Raw genomic sequence first — 13,758 nt, forward strand, 5'->3', positions numbered from 1 at the left:
AATACTATTCCATTGCATTTTTACATAGAATGTTGCTGTTGAAAAATATCTAGTTAAATGCTTCTAATTCTTTCATATAGAATCTGGTCTTTCATTCTGTAAGCTTTTGGAATTTTGTCTGAAATCCTTAAAAGCTCACTACATCTAGCTGTGAGGTTTTCCTGCTCTCTCTTCTTTAACATTCCATGGGCCCCTTTGGTCTGGACAGTTAAATTTTGTTTTATCGATTATGATAAATTTTCTCCATTAATTCTCCAAATATTTCCTCCTCTACCACTTTTATTTTTCCTTTTCTGGATCTCCCATTATTCAGACACTAGTGCTTCGATTTGTATCTTCAATATGTCTTACTTTTTGTTTTATATTTTCTATTTCCTTTTCTTCTTTCTTCCTTCTGAGAGATTTCCTAAATTTGCCTCTTTCATTCTCTAACTTGTTCTGAAGTTCTATCCATTCTGCTATTAATCTCATCTATTACATTCTTTATTTCAACTATTATATTTTTATACCTAATATTTCTGCTTGGTTCTTTTTATGTTTTCTTCTTAATGTTTCTTGCTAATATTCTCCTTTCCTTTTTTTTAATATTTTATTTATTTATTCATGAGGGACACAGAGAGAAAGAGGCAGAGACACAGGCAGAGGGAGAACCAGGCTCCATGCAGGGACCCTGATGAGGAAATCGATCCTGGGGCTCCAGAATCATGCCCTGGGCCAAAGGCAGGTGCTAAACCACTGAGCCACCCAGGGATCCCCAATATTCTCCTTTCATATATATTTTAGTATGTATATCAGGCTAATTTTAAATTCTTAGACTATATATTCTAATAGTTCTGCTTCTGAAAGAATCTCCATCTGGGGTGCCTGGGTGGCTCCAAGAGCATCCAACTCTTGGTTTCACCTCAGGTCATGATCTCATAGGTCATGGGACCAAGCCCCACATTGGGCTCTGAGCTCAGCAGCGAATCTGCTTGAAGATTCTCTCCATCTGCCCCACTCATGCTTGTATGTGCTCTCTCTCTCTCTCAAATAAATTTTAAAATATATCTTAAAAAAAAAAATCTCCATCAAATCACTCAGCACAATGTCTTTCTTATGAAATAGCTGTGAACCTCAAATATCTTAATTGTCTTGGTCCATGAACTCATTTTGTCCTGGGAGTATTGGCTACTCTGTCAGGCAGTGTAAATGAGCTAGACCTCAGTCCCTGTCAGCCCCAAAGGGTCAGGGGAGGATGGATAAGACCTGGGGTGGATCCATAGCTAACCCATACCATCTTGCAAAACACCTCCTCAGGTCAGGGATTCCACTCTGCCCCCCAGGATGGAACAATGTTTTGAGAGTCCTTAGATTATAGGTCACCAGCCCTGTGATTTGGGGAGAGTGATTTGCTTTGATTTTATTCCTGAAGACACCTGAATTGCTTTGGGTATGGGGAAAGGTTCTGCTTGTCCCAAAGCCATGACAATCCAGGGGAACCAGCAGTTCCCCCCTGATTTATCCCCACAGGCAAGGCAGTTTGCTTCTTGCCTCAGATCCAAACCATCAATCCACATACACCAACTCAAAATAGCCTCATCACCCTCAGTTCTCTCACAGTGTTCTCCCCTTGCTTTGATGTTTTTCTCTTATGATTCTTTTGAAACCAGTCATGGGGGAGAGAGCCACCAGTCAAGCTCGCTCAGCATTTTGGTAGCAACTGTATCTGGAAGTCCAGAAGTAGAGGACACTTATAACTGTTTCCTGGGTCCTGGTATCTCGTTCTGTCATGTGCTAACTTTATTGTCAAACTAGTAGGAAGGGGAAGGGTTAGGGTGTGTTGTGTGTATTAAATGAGTTAACACATGTAAAGTATTTAGAACTGTATCTGACGCAGTACTCAATGTTAGTGATGATAATGATGAAATGAATCTTACCTTCTAAACTCTGTCCATGGTCTAACACGTCCAACAGCCTTTAAGAAAGAGAATACACCCTCCTACATATCTTTTGTTCTATCCTCTCCTCATATAGGGAGATTTCTCACACTTCACAATGTAACTACAACCACAGAAGCAGAATGAGAAAAGAATGTTGACAATCAAATGCCAATTGAGAAAAGTTATCAGCAGCAAGAACACTCCAGATGCAATGGACAGAGATGAGAATCTGGCCTCCATGTGACATGAGAACATTGCCTGCCATAAAGCAAAGCAGGGCAAAGCCCCACATACAACTGTTTCGTGGCTATTTCTGATCTCAGGCCCCAGATTCAGAAGCCAAAACCATTACATTTTCTTATAAATTTGTTCGTTCAGAACCAAAGAAAACACTTAACTGCCCCTCCCTCCTTAGTTTCAGGCCATGAACATCCATTCATTCATTCATATGTGCATGACTGAATGATATGTGTATTAAGTATCTAATATTTATTAGGCACTGGTTCCGGTCCCTGAGAATACAGCAATGAACAAGGAAAAGTCACTACTTTCATGAAGCTTATACACTAGGGATATAGAATATAAACAAGCAAATGTATAATACCAGATACTTTTAATTGTTGTGAAGAAACATATAGCAGCAATAGATATTTGGAGGGTGAACAGGGAAGTCCTCTCTAAGGTGACATGTGAGGAGGGACCTGAATGGAGTAAGGAAGTGAGCCATTAAGCATGTCTGGGGACACATACTACAGGTGGATGGGTCCAGGCAAAGGCTCTGAGGGATCTTGTCAGTCTCTGCTTGGTATCCCTGGCCAGTAACCAGAGGAGCAGGGAAGCAAGTTACAAATCTTGTACCTGAAGCATATTTAGTTTCACCTGGGGTGTGGGGATGGGGGGGGCTCCTCAAAGCAATGCATCTTCACAACCATATACTACCTTTGTACTTAAACTTCAAGCTGGATTCTTATTCCAGACCTAAAGCTGGATCTCTACAGCTTTTTTCCAATCCCTTTTTCCTCCTCCAAAACCCTTTAAAAATTTTTTTTGAACTATCATTTTTATTTTGTTTGCCTTATAAAACAAATATGGAGTTCTTACCATGTAGCGGGTATTATTCAAAGCACTTCAAAAATATCAATTCATTGAATCTATATAATAGCCTTATCACAGATATGATAATTATCCCCTTTGTATAAGAAAAATGAAGCACAGAAAAGTTAAAAAAAATTTGCTAAAGGTCACATAGCTACTAAAGTGATAGAACCAAGATTCGAATTAAATCTGTTCCAGAATTCAGCTTGATATTTGCTTACCTCTTTCTTTCTTTCTTTCTTTCTTTCTTTCTTTCTTTCTTTCTTTCTTTCTTTCTTTTCTTTTCTTTTCTTTTCTTTTCTTTTTTTCTTGGCAAAGAATTAACATATTTTTAATTTTATAATTACACAAGTGGTAAGTGAATGCATTCTCAGTATAAGATGTTCAGATATTACAGATAAAGCCAAAGGCCTGCTTATATCCCTACCTGGGTCCCAGCCCCCTTCCTGTCCCTGTTAGCCCTTGTGGATAACCACCTAAAGTTTTTACACTGACACCACATATTTGATTTGGTTTGGTTGACTTTATTTTATTTTCCGTTTTTTTTTTAAACAAATAGCACTAAACTATATTTCTTTTCCTAGGAGTTGTTTTTATTATCCAACAAATGTTCTGGAGTTCCTTCCATGTCAGTATACATGAATGTACCTTATTCTTTCTAACTACTGCATATCCTTCTACAACATGGGCACACTAACATTTATTCATACATTCCTCTGAGATTAAATGCCAGCTTTCACTACCATAACAAGGAGGCAACAAACAACCATGAGTAGGCGTCCTTATGCACACCCATGTAAGACTAATTTTCCTGAGCAGATTCCAAGTAGCAGAGTTGCTGAGTCATAGTACTCTCTTATTTTTAACAGGCCCCGCCAAACTGTCCTCTAAACCAATTTTCCACTCCATTTGCCAACTCTTGGCATTTTCAGACTTTGATGTATTATAATCCACTGGGTGGAAAATGATTTCTCGCTGTTGTTTTCTTCTACACTGCCCTAATTACTAATGATATTGAGCATCTCTTCATATGCTTATTAGCCACTTGTTTTTCCTCTTCTAGGAACTGCCCATTGGTATCTTTTGCCCATTTTCCACAGGGCCATTTGTCATTTCTTTGTTATTAGTTTTTTATATGTACCCATATTCAGACTAGCAAACGTTTTTGCCCAGTCGGCTGCTTGCCTTTAGTTTGGTTTTATGATCCCCACTCCTCTCCTGCTATTACTGAGCCTAGAAATGGAGTCTACAGGCATAACCACAGGCCTCTCAGAAGACACTCTCACCGCCTTTCCTCTCTGCCCGCTGGCTGGCCTATGCCCTCGTGGAAGCAATTAGCTCTCTGCTCGGCTCACTGGTGCCTGTCTATGTTGACTGCCTTGAGTGTGCCTTGGAAGGTGAGGGCTTCATCTGCTCGTTTCTATGTCTCCCATGGGGTCTAGCATGGAGCCTTATATATTGTAGTTACTGAAGCCAAACTAATCTGTGGCCACCTTTAAAAACACACTGACTGGGTTCCCAAATATGATTTCACTCAACTCTGCTAAGAAAGTATTATCATCGTCAAACAGTGGGTTCCCTCCTTCCCAGAAGTAGAAAACAAAACAAGGAGGCATGTGGGCTGGCTCAATGAAATATTAAGCAGCTCTCTCCAACAATGTGGGCAACGGTTTGTGTGGTTGTTACAGAGTCCAGGAAACAGGCAGAAAGAGAAGTTGATGACCAGACCACAATCTTTGGACGTCTGTTGTCCTTTTTGGGAAGGGCTTTAGTATTAAAAGGACATTTATTCTCATTAATGCAAAATTAAGGAGTTTAAAAAGCTTTTACAACCTAGACTCCCTCTGAGAGGCCAGCTCTAACACCGTAATTAGCCTTCTCCCCCATTACTGATTGGAGCCAAGCAGCTCCTGTGGTCCCAACCAGCCTGACAACAGACAGATGAGAAAGAGGGAAGGAGTAAGAGGTCTTGCACTAGTTTCCGCAGTCACCCAGGCCTTCCTGGGGACTAATCAAAGGATGTACCCCTAGACATCTGTCATGCTGCTGAGAGGCAGATCACCACTCACGTGGCCCAGGGGAACTGGAATCACTGGCTCTCCAGGCAAAAAGGGGTGAATCCAAATTCCAAATCCCTTTAACTACAGCCCCCAAAGTAGCCATCTGTCCTCTACTTAAAATACCTGCGGTGAAATGTTGATAGCTTTGAAGCAGGTGAGGGATATGTGTCAGTTCATAATAGAATTCTCCCTACTTTTACATCTATATAGAATTTTTTATAGTTAAAAAGAGTCCTTTAACGCTTGCTTTAACAGGGACTCATAACATCCAAATCCTTCCTTGGATATCCTTTTGAGAAGTTCCTCCATTCATGGAGCTACTGCACCCTTCTGCAGCTCTGGCCCTCCAGGAAGCCCTTAAGAGCCCAGTGTCCAAAGTCAGACAAACCTAGGTTCAAATGCTGGAGTCACCATGCTGCCACGTGACCCTGAGCATATTAACCTTCTCTGAACCTCCACTTCTCATTGGCACAATAATGTAACCTACATCATAAAGATGTTGGGAAAGTTCAATGAGATCATACAGGTAACATCCTGAGCCCAGTACCAGGCATGTAAAGCACTCATTGCTATTTTGTGGCTTAATAAGTCTCCTCCCGGAGGTCAAACAGAACAGGTCACCTACCTCTGCACCGTGGCAGACCTTCTGATGTAAGACAACCAACAAAATAATATTTAGCACCTGAGCCCATAAAAATAATGTCCTAAAATTTAAAAAATCACAAGTATCTGTGATTATGGCAAACAACAAAAATCATGCCCAAATTCAAAAGTTTCCTCTGTGTTTCGGTATCTCCTACAACTATACTCATCTTCAGTTGTCTGCACTGAGGCTCTGAGACACAATGAAGAGAAAGCTGTGGAAAATCCACTCTCACCCTACTGAATCTTATGAGAATCAGAGAAAGTGCACTTGTCCCTCACCCTGTTTATGGACAGTGTGTGAGTGGAGAGTTTGCTTATTCATCGCACATTTGTATGAGAAAGGATATACACAAAATACAAGAGTCGGCATAGGCCATTTCATTCCCACTGCAGGTGACCTGATCCTTCAGAGGAGTGACCTCTGCAGCACTTTGCTATCCCACAGTGATTGCTAGGAGCATATGATCATCCCCAGAGCCCAGAGTACCTTGGTCTGTTTTCCAAAACATGACTCCATGCATTTGTCCTGACACTCCAATGCCACAGACTTCCTGGAGCAGCTGCCGAGGAAGGGCAGCAAGGCATTCATTTAGGGCTTGGATGATTCTGCTCACATCCTGCTCTTGCCCCTGGAAACAAAACAGGACACGTTGGGCAGGGGCACACAGACAGGCAGGGGGAGGAGGGCAGAGGCCTCAAGCAATTTCCAGGGTAGTGGGTGCCAAGCTAATTCCCCTGGGGTTACTTCCAGGACCTGCTGGCTAGCCTCAGGGATGACATGTGGACTGAAGGTTCTCCACCACATACAGAAAGGCCTGCTGCAGGAATGTAGTGGGCAAGATTCCACTGCCTCCCACACAGGTGAGGCACTGCTGCGGACCAGGTTCAGAAATGACCAAGGCTCTGCCTTCCACTGTGAGTGAGTCTAAGCTAAGGAAAGCACTGCCTCTGCCCTATAGGAATAGAAAGACTAGCAAGAAGGATAAGAAAACTCAAAAAAGACCGTAATATAAGAAGACGCTAAATGTCTATCACAAGGCACACACAGGGTTGGGATACAGGAAGGATGGAACACAGCAGGGAGGAACCTAGCAGGAAGGGTGTAGCCAAGAAAGGCCTCATGGACTAAAGTACTTTAAGACAAACCCTAGCATTTGCTTCTATTTGGACTTTAGCTCATGCATCTGGCAAACATTTCCTGAGTGCCTTTAGAGCCAGGCCTTAGACTTGGCAACAAACACCCCCTAGGCAAGGCAGGCAAGGAAGTAACCCAGAGAATACCTGGGCAGAACACCAGTGAGATGGTCCATGTCAGAGGCTGGTGGGAGATGAGGCTATAAAAGAGGAGAGACTGGACCCAATAGGGACTTCAAGCCCCAGGATGAGGGGCTCCTCCCAAATCCAAAGGGAAGCCCCTCGGGTTTTCTGAATGGGATAATACCACCATCAGAAGATTAATTAGGCAATGATATAAGCTACCCAGAGAGACACTGATAATAGAGATTTTTTGGGGGTGGAAATGAGATGTAAGGAAGTCAGGACAGGGCAGCCCGGGTGGCTCAGCAGTTTAGCGCCGCCTTCCGCCCAGGGCCTGATCCTGGAGACCCCAGAATTGAGTCCCACATCAGGCTCCTTGCATGGAGCCTGCTTCTCCCTCTGCCTGTGTCTCTGCCTCTCTCTCTCTCTGTCTGTCTCTCATGAATAAATAAAATCTTAAAAAAAAAAAAAAAAAGACAGGACAATCTTTTCCTGATTTGCCTTTTCTTCTGATTTGCTGCCTCCCTAGGAACTTCTCTAGGCAGAATAACTTTGAAAAACAAAGTCATGAGAGATAAGGAAAATGTAATCAAACAGCATACTAATATCCATGAGCCAGGGCAGCCCTGGTGGCTCAGAGGTTTAGCGCCGCCTACAGCCCAGGGTGTGATCCTGGAGACCCAGGATCGAGTCCCACGTCGGGCTCTCTGCATGGAGCCTGCTTCTCCCTCTGCTTCTCCCTCTGCCTGTGTCTCTGCCGCTCTCTCTCTCTCTCCTCTCTGTGTATTCTAATGAATAAATAAAATCTTTATTTAAAAAAATATCCATGAGCCAAATGGTCCTAAGAGACAAGAATATGAATAGAATATAAGATTTTAAAAAGGTTAAAGGTCTCTGGAGTCAAAAGTGAAAACACAATGAAATATCTTAGAGAACATGAAATGCCAAAACCAATCAAGCAGTATATATCCAAATGGGTGGGAGGTACAGTCTAATATAACTTCAAAAGTAGCTGACTCACACCAAAATATTTAGGTTCCATGACCATCTCTTCTTTTAAATTATGAATTTCCTGTTAAAGACTAGAAGTCAGACTCCAAGACCCATCCCATCCCAGGAGATGCCTCTAATCAGTAAGAAGTCTCAAACAGCTAAGGAGGCCACCACAAAATATATACTTGGAAAAGCAACCCAGATGACATGATTGTTTTCCTGATGGTTAAGTAGATCTCAGGTGGGTGCCAAAACTAGTGTGGAGCCCAATGTGGGGCTTGAACTCATGACCCTGAGATCAAGACCTGAGCTGAGATCAAGAGTTGAATGCTTAGCCAACTGAGCCACCCAGGCATCCCATGATTAAGTAGATTTCAAAGAACAAGAAAAGATCAAGAATTAAACAGGCATGTTTAAAAGAGTCATACCTATTTGATTAACATTTGAGCTTAAGGAATTTTTTGAGTATTTATTATTTTATGTAAATATAAATATTTAAGAGAATTTGACCTAGGTCACCTTTGTAATGTATGTGTGTATGTGTGTATATATACATATTATATACGTGTGTGTGTGTGTATATATATATATACACACATATATGTATAACTAAGGTAGTTAACTGAAATGGCATTAAGCATTATTCAAAGTCCTCAAAATGATAGCTACATGTTAGACATATAAATGGAAACAGCTTTATAAGCTAAATTTAAAAGCTTAAGTAAGAACTAGGGTTCTGAATTTAATAAATTGAATACTTAATTTTATTTCAACCAAAATAAAATGTTTCTGGCACACAAAAATCACCTCAAGGCACAAAATAAACTTATATTTAACAACTAGAAGGACCCATGGAAAACTCAGAAGAGAAGAGAAATGTGGCTCAGCTCTTAATAAATGCCTGGTCTCTGGGGAACTGAAAAGTTTATGGTCTTGCAAAAGCATCAAGCCCCAGGCTCCCCTCCCTGGGCAGAGTGCAGCCCTCCCCTCCTGGGGACAAACCCCTCACATGCCCTGTCAGACTGCTGGCTTTGGGCAGGGGCACTTCCAAACTACCATGATCAAAGCAGCAGGAAAAAAGGATGGTGGGGATGGGTAGGATGAGGCAAGGAACGCAGAGAGAGCGCAAATCATTTTCCTGATGAAGCCCACATTCTAACATGCAGAACTGACCAGACAGTGAGACACCAGCAGAGAGGAGGTACATGACTGGGCACTTGAATTGAGATGTATTTTAAGTATAAAATACATACCAGGCTTCAGATTTAATATGAAAAAACACAATGTCTTACTAATAATTTTTTTCTTATTAATAATTTTATATTAGTTATTATATATTGAAATGATAGTATATTGGATACACTGGAGTAAATAAAATATGCACTTAAAATTAATTTCAGCTGTTACATTTTACTTTTAATACTAGAAAACTGAAAATTCAGGTGTGGGTCATATATGTGGCTAGAATTTCTTTTGGATAGTGCTAGTTAAGAGTTCCCACATGGCCTCAGATGGTGTATCAACCCAAGACAGAGGAGCCACTGTTTAAAATGGACCCAGGGTGGATTCGTTTCATAGGTGGGGATAGTGGAGGAGGGAAATGGACCAGGTGGGAGTGAAGACAAGGGGACAGTCAGTGTTCAGCAAGTAGTTTGAGTTTTAGTGGTGAGTGTGATCAGGGAGTAGCTCTCAGACAGTGGGCATACCTACAATGTAACAGGAAGAATGCTGTCTCCATTCCTTGGTTCAGAATATCCATCTCTCTATAACCAAATCAAATCTTAAAATTTTAAATTTGATAAAAGAACTTAGAAACTCAATGTCCCCAACACACCCCTCTTTACAGATGAAGAAACTGAGGCCCAGAAAAAAGAAATTAACTCAGAAAGGGTCAACAGAGACTCCCTCAAAAATCTTGGTATTTTATTTGCAAATCTTGGTATTTTTATTTGCAAAGCCTGACCTTCCATACAGCTGCCAAGCTTGACCTTGGTGTATACAGTACTTCTTAAGAGTGAAAAGTATGGACATAAGGACGGGGTCATAGGCATTTCCATAGTTCAGTGGTGCTCACTCCAGGGATGATTTTTGTTCCCTAGGGCCCATTTGGCAATATGGAGACATTTGGGGGTATCACAACTGGGTAGGAAGGATTTACTGGCATGTAGTAGGTAAAGGCCAGGAATACTGCTGGATATCCTACAATGCACAGGACAGCTCCCCACAACTCAAAGTATCAACATTGCCAAGGTTGAGATATACTGCTACAGATGAATTATAGTGTCCCAGAGCACAAAACACATGTGGAGGATGCAAGGGGGGCTCTTACTGGCCTCTCCTAAACCCTGCATTAGGTAGGTGTGGCACACTGTGTGCCTGTACACAAAACAGCCTGCCAAACGCTGTGGGAAGCAGGGAAAGCAGTTTTCAAGAAGTGGCCCTATTTCAGGGCCCTTGGGTGACTCAGCTGGTTAAGCACCCAACTCTTGATCTTAGCCCGGATCTTGATCTCAAGATAGTGAGTTCAAGCCCCATATTGGGCTCTACACCCACTGTGGCGCCTATTTAGAAAAACAAGAAAGAGTGGCCCTATTTCAAGAGAAAAGGCAGTGAGTGTCTAAACCCATTCCCTGTAATCTCAGCTCTGCGGCTCATCCCCACAGGGTCAGAGCTGAACATGCCTCCATTTCATACTCCATGTGGTGAAATAATCATTTTTAAATACCCTGATGATTGGGGCACCTGGGTGGCCCAGGTCGTGATCCTGGGGTCCTGAGATCGAATCCCGAATCAGGCTCCCCAGAGGGAGTCTGCTTCTCCCTCTGCCTATGTCTCTGCCTCTCCACCAAACCAGCTCTACAAGAAATATTAAGGGGGACCCTGTATAAGAAAGAGGGAACCCAAAGAAACAATCCACAAAAACAGGGACTGAATAGGTAATATGATGACACTAAATTCGTATCTTTCAATACTTACTCTGAATGTTGAATGGCTAAATGATCCCATCAAAAGACTCAGGGTATTGGATTGGATTAAAAAAAAAAAAGCAATACCCATCTATATGCTGTCTACAAGAGACTCATTTTAGACCTAAGAACACCTACAGCCTGAAAATGAAGGGGTGGAGAACCATTTACCATTCAAATCGTCCTCAAAAGAAAGCAGGGGGGAATCTCTGGGTGGCTCAGCAGTTTAGCGCCTGTCTTTGGCCCAGGGCGCTGTCCTGGAGTCCCAGGATTGAGTCCCGCATCAGGCTCCCGGCACGGAGCCTGCTTCTGTCTCTGCCTCTCTTTCTCTCTCTCTATGTCTATCATGAATAAATAAATAAAATCTTAAAAAAAAAAAATAAAAGAAAGCAGGGGTAGCAATCTTTTTATCAGATAAAGTTTATCCCAAAGACTGTATTAAGAGATGAAGAGGTACACTATATCATACTGAAAGGGTCTATCCAACAAGACCTATCATGAATATTTATGTCCCTAATGTAGGAGTGGCCAAGTATATCAATCAATTAATAACCAAAGTAAAGAGACACTAGATAATAATATAGTAATAATAGGAGAGTTCAACATGGCACTTGCTGCAAATGACAGATATTCTAAGCACAACATTACCAAAGAAACAAGGGCCTTGAATAATATGCTGGACCAAATAGATTTCATAGATATATACAGAATTTTCCATCCAAATGCAACCCAGGAAATTAGAGAAGAATTAAAAAGATTCATGGAAACGAATGAAAATGAAGATACAAACATTCAAGATCTTTGGGATACAGCAAAAGTGGTCCTAAGAGGGAAATATATTGCAATACAAGCTTCCCCCCAAAAAAATTGGAAAAAACTTAAATATACAAGCTAACCTCGCACCTAAAGGAACTGGAGAAAGAACAGCAAGTAAAACCTACACCAAGCAGAAGAGAGATAATAAAGATTCGAGCAGAACTCAATGAACTAGAGACCAGAAGAACTGTAAAACAGATCAACAAAACCAGGAGCTTGTTCTTTGAAAGAATTAATAAGATAGATAAACCATTAGCCAGCCTTATTAAAAAGAAAAAAGACTCAAATTAATAAAATCATGAATGAAAGAGAAGAGATCATAACCAATACCAAGGAAATACAAACGATTTTTAAAATGTATTATGAGCAGCTATATGCCAACAAATTAGACAATCTAGAACACATGGATGCATTTCTGGAAAACCACAAATTACCAAAACTGTCTCTGCCTCTCTCTTTGTCTCTCATGAATAAATAAAATCTTTAAAAACAAAAAATCTTAAAAGTAAAAAAATATACCTGTTGCCCCAACCAAATTTTGAGTCTCTATGAAAATGCTAAAAAAAAAAAAAAAAAAAGGCTAAGTGCTCCTGAACTCTTTACCCTCTGAAATGTTTCTGACCAAGATGGACTCTGAACCCTAAAGAACTGAGTCTAGATACGTGGCAAGAGGTTGTGAAAAACAAGCTCTTGGGAATGAGGCTTAGAAAATCCAGGTTTGTGGCTGGAAAGTGCTTAGAGGCCACCGATTTGAACTGGGAGAACAAGCAGGATTGGGGGGGGGGGGGAGTCATAAAGTTATACAGAAAGTTCCTGGATATTAATTTCTGTTGTCAGTTAACTGAACATAGAGCTACCTTTTTCAGGGAATTAATGAAATCCAGCTCTAAGGACTGATGATCTTTCTGAACCCACATCTCCAAATAGATCCCATTATGGTGAAATTCTCCATTTCTACCCTGTAGCTTTCACAAGACACTAGTTTTAATGTATAATGATCCATCGGATCTTTCTCTCTCTCTCTCTTTTTTTTTTTTCTTTTTTTTTAAGATTGTATTTATTCATGAGAGACAGAGAGAGAGGCAGAGACACCCGCAGAGGGAGAGGCAGGCTCCCTCCGGGGAGGATCCCAGGACCCCGGAGTCACGCCCTGAGCCACCCAGGTGCCCCCCCCCCCCCGCCCCCAACCTGTTTCTAACATTTTAATCAGCTCATCTCCCCTGTCTCTCCGCTGTCCTTTCTCCAGGGCGTCTCAGCCTTTGGGTCCCGGTGTCTCGCTGCCCGTGTCTGCCTGCCCCAGACCACAGTCCCCCCTGCGGAATGAGCAGAGGCCGCTGAGGCCCGGGTTCCACAGCTTAGTTCCTGAGGAAAATCCACATTCTGCTCTGGGGAACAAACTGAAGCCTGAACTTGAGGACACCGGCAGGTGGGAGGTGCAGAGGGGCAGACAGGAGGAGGCCCGAGGTCACTGCACAGACCAGGGCAGCAACTTCCCGCGGGTCAGAGTACAGAAGGTGGAGGGCAGGGAGCACCGCGGGCCGCGGAGCCACAGCGAGGCCCGCGGAGGCCAGACGGCCCGGAGATCGCCGTCGGCAGCGGGGCAAGCTCCCGGGACCGAATCTCACGTCTCACGGGTGCGAGGGAGCTACAGCAGGGAGGCGGAGGTCGGGCGGGCTGGGGAAGTCAGGGAGGCTTCCTGCAAGAAACAGGGTGTGGAGGAGGCCTCCTCTGAGGAACAAGAGTGGCTCCCTGAGGCGACGCAGCTCCGGGACGCTGCCTCACCTGGGGCGCCGCCGCCTCAGCCCGCGCAGCCCGGGCGCAGCTCGCTAGTACCACGAACCCAGGTGGGTGGCCGGGCTCGGCCTCCAGCAAGGCGGCCTTCACAGACGTGGTGCCCAGGTCAATACCGAGAGTGACCACCCGCGCAGCCATGGCCCGCGACAGCCCCGCAGCCGGCGTCTGAGGCGGTGGCGCCCCCTCCCGCGCGTTCCACCGGCTTCCGGGCGC

The 13,758-nt window shown here is 43.0% G+C and overlaps 1 protein-coding gene across 9 annotated transcripts in view; it reads right to left on the bottom strand.

Moving 5' to 3' along the window:
• The window catches only part of SHPK (sedoheptulokinase), a 40,458-nt gene that overhangs the window by 14,214 nt on the left and 12,486 nt on the right, over positions 1-13,758 (bottom strand). For 6 of the 9 annotated variants that reach the window (XM_038548555.1, XM_038548550.1, XM_038548551.1 and 3 more), the window contains one exon: positions 6,207-6,348. In XM_038548555.1, the coding sequence (XP_038404483.1) occupies positions 6,207-6,240 (34 nt within the window). In that variant the 5' untranslated portion in view covers positions 6,241-6,348. Of the gene's footprint in view, positions 1-6,206; positions 6,349-12,950; positions 13,448-13,533; positions 13,755-13,758 lie in introns of those variants that run through there. The other 3 variants (XM_038548554.1, XM_038548548.1, XM_038548547.1) reach the window with 3 other exon arrangements.

This window comes from Canis lupus, chromosome 9 (assembly GCF_011100685.1).
Source record: "Canis lupus familiaris isolate Mischka breed German Shepherd chromosome 9, alternate assembly UU_Cfam_GSD_1.0, whole genome shotgun sequence".
Taxonomy (NCBI): Eukaryota; Metazoa; Chordata; class Mammalia; order Carnivora; family Canidae; genus Canis; species Canis lupus.